Source organism: Melanostigma gelatinosum (assembly GCF_949748355.1).
Source record: "Melanostigma gelatinosum genome assembly, chromosome: 11".
NCBI lineage: Eukaryota > Metazoa > Chordata > Actinopteri > Perciformes > Zoarcidae > Melanostigma > Melanostigma gelatinosum.
Window position 1 is genome coordinate 3,110,644 of NC_136644.1, and position 7,309 is coordinate 3,117,952.

Consider the following 7,309-nt stretch of genomic DNA (forward strand, 5'->3'; position numbering starts at 1 on the left):
CGTCGTCGAGAGGAAAATAATCGTTGACGCTCCCGTCGCTGGCTATTTGTAGGGCGGCGGTACGTTGCCGTCGTTGATGGATTCAAAGGCCAATCAGAGCGCTCCGTGGGGCAGCATCGTAGATAGGTGACCAATCAGTAGCCTCGCTTTAGCCGTCAATCAACCCCGTTTCTGGCGAGTAGGCGGGATGTTCGCTCGGCTGTAGTTCCGTCATCTCGCCCGTCTCCGAGGCTACAGGGGGCCAATGTTGATTTGGGCAAATTCGCGTCGTTGTCGGACCCCGCCGAGGATTCATTTTTGAAATCTGGGTTCGGTGACGAAAAGCGGAAGTCTTTCGACTGAGAACAGTGCATCCCCGCCGTCGGTATAGCTGGTTATTTGTGGGCTGGGGGAGAGGTGGGGAGCCGGGGGGGCCTCGCGCGGAGGGGGCTGCGAGGAGGGACAGGAGAAGACTGGATCCTCCGTGTTCAGGACAACAAGGTCGGCCTGGCAGTCCAGTGAAGCCCCAGCGACCGAGACACCACAACGATAGCTCCCCGTGGATTTAAACTCGAGTTCTTTCGCCGGTGGTTGATGGTCGTGGAGCGCGTGAGCCCGCTCCACTGTACCGTCTCGCCGCATCAGCAGCTGTCAGGCTATTAAAGATCAAGACCTCGCAACGCTTGGTGACTGCTACAGCTGGATTTAGGAAACACCGTTCGAACCTAATCCAGTTACCGGCTTGACAAGACTGTAGGGCGGCCAAAAAGCCGCGGATCGCCCGTTGACAAGTTGTCATCATGGGCAACGCGCCCACGGCCAGGAAGGGCAGCGAGATGGAAAGCGGTGGGTACCATCGCCAGTAATGTTTCACATCACTCTTCAGCAACACCTGCTCGGCGGCAGCCTCATGAAATGATCAAAGAACGGTGTGATACAACAGGCTGTGGTAGCTTTACATAACAAGCCATTCGGTGTTAATTAGAGGCCTGTTCTTGCTTTCCCATTCATTAAGATCCACTAGCACGTCCATGACAAGTCCCAAGATGATACATGTAATACATTTAAATTAAAGCATTATATGTGTGTACATGTAGATGAATCGGGAGTCTCTCCTCAGACGAGGCTCAGAAGTACTGTTCAGTTTTGGACCTTTGGCTGTGATTTTAGTGGATGCTGAGGTAGAATGAAGCCGGATGTGGATCTGTTTTCACAGACAAAGCTCTGTGTGAGCTGCACAATGTCCAACAGCAGTTGTACACTGCACGCATTTTGGAATATTCCCTGGACTGAAATATTGCCAGTATCACAACACACTAAGTGTCAGATATGCCCCAAACACTCCAGTTGCTCCACTCCTTTGGAAAAGAGATGCTGCTTAAACGGTGTGTGGGTGAGCTGAATCTAATTAACGTGAACCCATGGAAGTGTGCAGGGTTGGCTGAACTGGTCTCAGCCTGTCTGTCAGTCTGATGTGAAGTTGCTGCTGTGCACGGGGATGAGAGTATGCTAAAGTCAGAGGCCACTGGACTGTAATCATTTCCTGGGGCTTTCCTACTACCATGACTTTTTACCATGCATTGGTATTCAAACAGTTTTCTATCAACCAGATATACTTTTCAACAAACAGCCAAGAAAAGGAGACAGGGACGACAAAAGAGTATGAATTATGGTTTAAGAAGCTCTGAGTGTATCACACATGTCATGTACCCGTGGTCAGTGAGCATCTTTGACTTGGTGCCTTGCTTTTTTTTTTTTTTAACTGCGCTGTATTCCTGAGAATACATGTCCTCTCTGCAGTCGAACACAGAAAACACAGGAGCTTATCCTCCTGTGTTTTCTGGATTCTCTCACTTGTTGCTCACACCTCTAAAGATTTTCTTGTGATCTTGTCTTCCACAGTCAAGGAGTTCCTTGTTAAAGCCAAAGAGGACTTTCTAAAGAAGTGGGAGAGCCCTGCACAGGTCAGTGTTTGGATGCATGTGTGACGTTCGGCGAACGCAGCGGCAATGTGAATGTTTTCTGAATGCTCTTGGATACAAACACGCACATTGCTATGCTGTGTGACCAAACATATCAACTGTATGTATGGCGTGTTCTCTACTATTCCTCTTAAAATGTATAGTATCTGATGCACATCAGCTCCTCAACAACGGTCTTTACATTGTAGAGTATACTTATCTTTTCTCTCTGACTAAAATATGACTGGGCTCTATATAGATATCCTGTGCAGTGTATATACACAATGTACCCAGTATATTTATACAGTATATATTACAACATAGTATCATAAACCATATATAATGCTTGATGTACATTATATTCTCTGTGATTGTAGTAAGAACATAAATCATACACATACACTCATTTGCATTTGCTTGTCGGTACAAAAACAAATACCGGTACTAAAGATCGTAAATGTCAGCATCCCATTTCCACAACAATCAACTCCCTTTTTTTGTTTCGTCTGTTCAGAACACTGCTGGCCTGGAGCAGTTTGAGAGGTTGAAAACCCTCGGCACGGGCTCATTTGGCCGTGTGATGCTTGTGAAGCACAACGAAACGGGACAGCATTATGCCATGAAGATCCTCAACAAGCAGAAGGTCAGTCTGGGTCAGGAGGGTCCAGGTGGGACGGAGGGTCTTTGAACGCGACTCTCGTTTAAGGACACCTGCAGGATGGTCGTTGAAAATATATACCGAAATGTCATCGATTTACTCACAAGGCTCTGAAACATTCGTGCATATTTAAAAGAAAATGCCTCCTTCTTTATGTGCTGGTGCAAAGATGCAAAGATTCAAACACAGGTGCAGACCGTTTCCCCACTCAACCTCTTTGAACGAGCTTGTGCTGAAGCAGACATCGGCCGGAGCGGCAGAGCCGAGGTCGTCTTAATGCACATCAAGTAGAGTTGTTTTAGGAACCAACGTAGAATTCATTTGCGCCTGCCTTTCACATATTATCGATACATATCTCTATCGATAAAAAACAAAGATGAGAATGTCTGTTTCATTGGCTAATCCAGTGAATTTAACACTTGAAAGATCAATGTTCTTTGTCACATGGATGCAGCCCAAAGACATGCAGGTTAGGACAAACGGTCAATATATTTTGAATGAGAAATTCACAATTTGCTACTGTTGTCTGTGTATCCAGTGTGTGCTGGCAACCTGCCTGACCACATGTATGGAAGGCGAGACCTACCGGGATTTTCCAATTGAATGACATCTGCTTAGACTATACACCTCCTACTCATAATATATTCATCCTATTTCAGGCCCGGTTCCCAGGTTGCACCATGATTACTGTATGTTAGTGTACCTGATTACCAAAAGTGGGAAAAAAAATAATATTTGCAACACCTATCTTGACGTGTTTCCAAAGTTTCAGCTTGTGTTTGTACTTTTTTGCCAATTTCACGAGAATAAATCTTCAAGCGTCTTGAAAATCTTGTACCTGTCAGTATAGGTTAGACTTCTGGTGTACGACGTTACCGTAGAAGCAGAACGCAGAACATACGCAGAACAAAAACAAGCAAAATGTATTATTTATTTATTTTATCATCAGGAATAGAAATGAATGGGCTGCCTGGGAAGCTACATGAACACATATAAACTGTCCTCTCTCTGTTTGTGGCTTTCAGGTGGTGAAGCTCAAGCAGATAGAGCACACTCTGAATGAGAAGAGGATTCTTCAGGCTGTCAGCTTTCCTTTTCTGGTGCGGTTAGAGTACTCGTTCAAGGTACGGGCTATTTTAGATGGTGTGTGTGTGTGTGTGTGTGTGTGTGTGTGGCTGTGTGTCGATGATGAGTGACTGGATAGATTTTCCTTCTTTCCACTCATCTACTTAGCCCCATTTCCCCATTCCAGCTTTTAAGTTGTTATTTGTCTACATGTATATGAAAGTGGTCCGTTAAACAAATAAAAGATATCCCAGCTCACCCAGTTGACTGATGTCAAGTGAACAGTTTGTGCAGAATCACGTACTGCTGATGACTCTTTTTGTGTATTTGTATGAAAGCGTTTATTTTTAGTTAGCGTGGTGGATTATTAACTGTTTAAACTAAGGGCCAAAGCATTGCCTTTGAAGTTTTAAGCTTTATTTGTGTCATATCAAATACGTTTTCTTTTCTAATTTGTGAAAGAATAAAATCATGATCTAGAAAAATATTCATTCACATTTTGATATTGTCATATTTCTAAAATCAAAACATTTAATTCACATTCTCACTTCCTCCCAGTTTACAGTAGCTCTGTATAAAGCATATAGCAGGCATACGATGCAATTTTAACACTTTAAATTATTCATTTAAGTTTTAATTATTATGATCTCTTCTGGTTGAAGACCACATCAAGGATATATATATATATATATATATATATATATATATATCTCTTCAGCATGTTCACAGCCGTGCTCTGTCGGAGGCTGGTTGTGCTCGTATACAGACTAACCACAGCTGATGGCCATACTCCAATTAAAGCCTTACTCAGGTTGAGCCTCAAATAAACCTATTAACTACATTTTCCTGTCCACGTCCATTACATCCTGTCCATTTTTCCTTCACACTCGTGGAAGAGTCAACAACATATTAACTCAGCTCGGTTCGGGTTATTTGACACTAAGTTGTATTTGCAGCCGTCAACCGAGAATAATGTAACGCTAGTGTTACCGTACTTACATCTGTTGAAGGATGTAAAAACAACATCTATAAATGTGTGATAGACACAGTTATATTTGACCTTTTCTTTATGGTAATACCTGAAATAAAAGTCAGTTCATTTATTTATATTCACCCACAAAATACTGCCTTGATGTCGTCCATCCTGTGTGTGTTTACGTCGGTTAATGTGTGTCTGTATGCGAGTGTCTCTAACGGGCCCTCTGTCTTCCCCTCTCCAGGACAACACTAACCTCTACATGGTGATGGAGTATGTACCAGGTGGAGAGATGTTCTCCCATCTACGGAGGATTGGCAGATTTAGGTTAGTGTTTGTAGGCACGTGCAGAGGTAAATTGTGGCGCTCTGTGCTCTCAATTCATCTCTGTTCTCCTCCATTTTATTCTCTTACAGTCTATTTGATTCTATTCTGTACAGCTCTGCTCTCTTTTAGCTCTACTCTGATTTATTTAGCTATGTTCTGACCTGTACACTCCACTAAACTGCGCTCTTCTGGTTGGGTTTGTGTGTGCACAGTGAGCCTCATGCTCGGTTCTACGCCGCTCAGATCGTTCTAACCTTTGAGTATCTTCACGCTTTGGACCTGATCTACAGAGACCTGAAACCTGAGAACCTGCTCATAGACCAGCAGGGCTACATACAGGTAACGGGGACTTGATGCAGTGATGTACAAAAGCTAATCGTAACGAACTTATGTATTCGTATGATTTGTCTGCAAACGCACACATGAGGCCTAAATTAATCATTGAAGGTCGGCGGGAGTTCACGACAGATGGTGAAAAAGGTCGGCCCCTCTTGTGGAGTCTCGGGGGCTGTTGAGGTTTCGGGCTTTCTAAACATGCAGACTGGCCCAGCTGTGTGTGTTTGCTGGGAGTTCTCCTCACTCCCCCCTTGATTTCCCGGCTGGGCACTGTACCCGTGGTTTAGTTTGTCTAAAACATCTGTGAACATCTGTGCAGAGAGATGGAGGGAGGGTTGAACAGTGAACAACTTAAATTAAGTCATATTCATAAGGTCTGCAACAATCATTTTCATGATCAATTCATCTGCAGGATTATTTCTGGATTAATTGTTTGATCTTTAAATGATCCCAATATTATGAAAAATTTCAATTTCCTAGAGCCCAGCGTGATGTCATCACACGTCCTGTCTTGTGTGACCAAAACCAGATAGTCAGTGTACAATGCACGACAAAGAGAAGCTGCAAATTCTAACATTTGAGAGTCTGGAAACATGACATCTTTGTAATATTTGCTTGAAATACAACACAATTGATGAATAGATCATCAAAATAGTTGCTGACTCATTTTCTGTCGATGGGATTATTGGTTAATCAACTCAACCGTCGCAGCTCGAATACTTATTGGCCGAGTAATCACATTCTGATGTGCAGCAGCTAACATTAGCCTCATAAGCTAGCCAGCTAATCTCTGATTGGTTAATACAACAAAGCACATCAACATTTTTACAAAAAAAGCAGTGTTACTTTTGTGCGCTGTCTTACAAGTTTTTAACATTTATGTGAATTTAGATTTTATTTTCTACAAAGTGCACAGATACAGCTGTCAATGTAAGGCAACATTAGCACTTTCTGCTAGCTCGAGTGGTTTACTGTAACGTGTAGTGACTCAGGGAGGATATGAAGTGTTGTGCTCTGTCCCAAAAAAGGCTTGACCCCTCCCCTTTATTAGTGATGTCACACAGACATGGATGCGTCTAGAAACTATCAACAACTACCCAGAGAGTGCAACTATGATGGCAGTGTGTGTTTTGCAATGATCTGTGTTCGAGCAGTGTGCCGTCACACCGAGTCTCTCTTGTGACACAGATGCTGCTGCCCTCTAGTGGTGAACAGTAAAATGTAAACAGGTGAAAAGTCCCATTGCTGCCCCAGGATGCTGGCCTTGCTCCATCTCTTTGGCTCTGTCTATTTCTGCCTGTCATGCACTAAAACTCAACTGGGCACTCTTCTCATTGTTTGTCATTTCCTCTCTCAGGTGACAGATTTTGGCTTTGCCAAACGCGTAAAGGGCCGGACCTGGACACTGTGTGGCACCCCGGAATATCTGGCCCCAGAGATTATCCTCAGCAAGGTGAGCCGCCATTGTTCCTCCTTTTTATCTTGTGAACTTTTCCCTTCAAAAACAAGATATTCTGCATTTAAACAAACAATGACACTGACTTGTTGCATCGAGTTAAAAACACATTACAACACTTTCTTCACGGGACAGTTGTTCATTTGAGTTGGCAGAGTTGTAACACATGCTCGGCATGTGGGTTCAAGGAGCATCTATAGAGCACACGCAACTCAAATGTTCCTCCTAACAAGACGTAAAGAGTGAAAGTAGCACAACTCTAAGTACATCTTAATGTGGCCTGAAACCAGTCACATGCTGTTATTAAACACAGTATTTCTGTAGGATTGTTTCCGACTCCTGTGATTCAAACATTTCCAGGAACTCAGAATGACGTAATGTCCCAACGTCAACATGTATTCAAAATCATGACTCAATTCACATGTTTTCTTTTCTTTTAACGGGGATTATGTCTTAATATGTGACGACAGAAATTCAAAGCTTTCGTCAAAAAGCTCAACAGATGCTTTGACTGTCGAAAAGAAGACGACATTCTGCCCGACAGTTTACAT

General features: G+C 43.3%; 1 protein-coding gene across 1 annotated transcript in view; it reads left to right on the forward strand.

Annotated features, from left to right (window-relative positions):
* Positions 1–482: 482 nt before the first annotated feature.
* LOC306784141 (cAMP-dependent protein kinase catalytic subunit alpha) overlaps positions 483–7,309 on the forward strand; it is an 8,096-nt gene continuing 1,269 nt past the window's right edge. Inside the window, exons 1-7 of the mRNA XM_079277987.1 lie at positions 483–825; positions 1,882–1,943; positions 2,455–2,583; positions 3,624–3,722; positions 4,884–4,966; positions 5,179–5,305; positions 6,660–6,755. Of these exons, the coding sequence (XP_079134113.1) occupies positions 780–825; positions 1,882–1,943; positions 2,455–2,583; positions 3,624–3,722; positions 4,884–4,966; positions 5,179–5,305; positions 6,660–6,755 (642 nt within the window). The 5' untranslated portion in view covers positions 483–779. The remainder of the gene's footprint in view (positions 826–1,881; positions 1,944–2,454; positions 2,584–3,623; positions 3,723–4,883; positions 4,967–5,178; positions 5,306–6,659; positions 6,756–7,309) is intronic.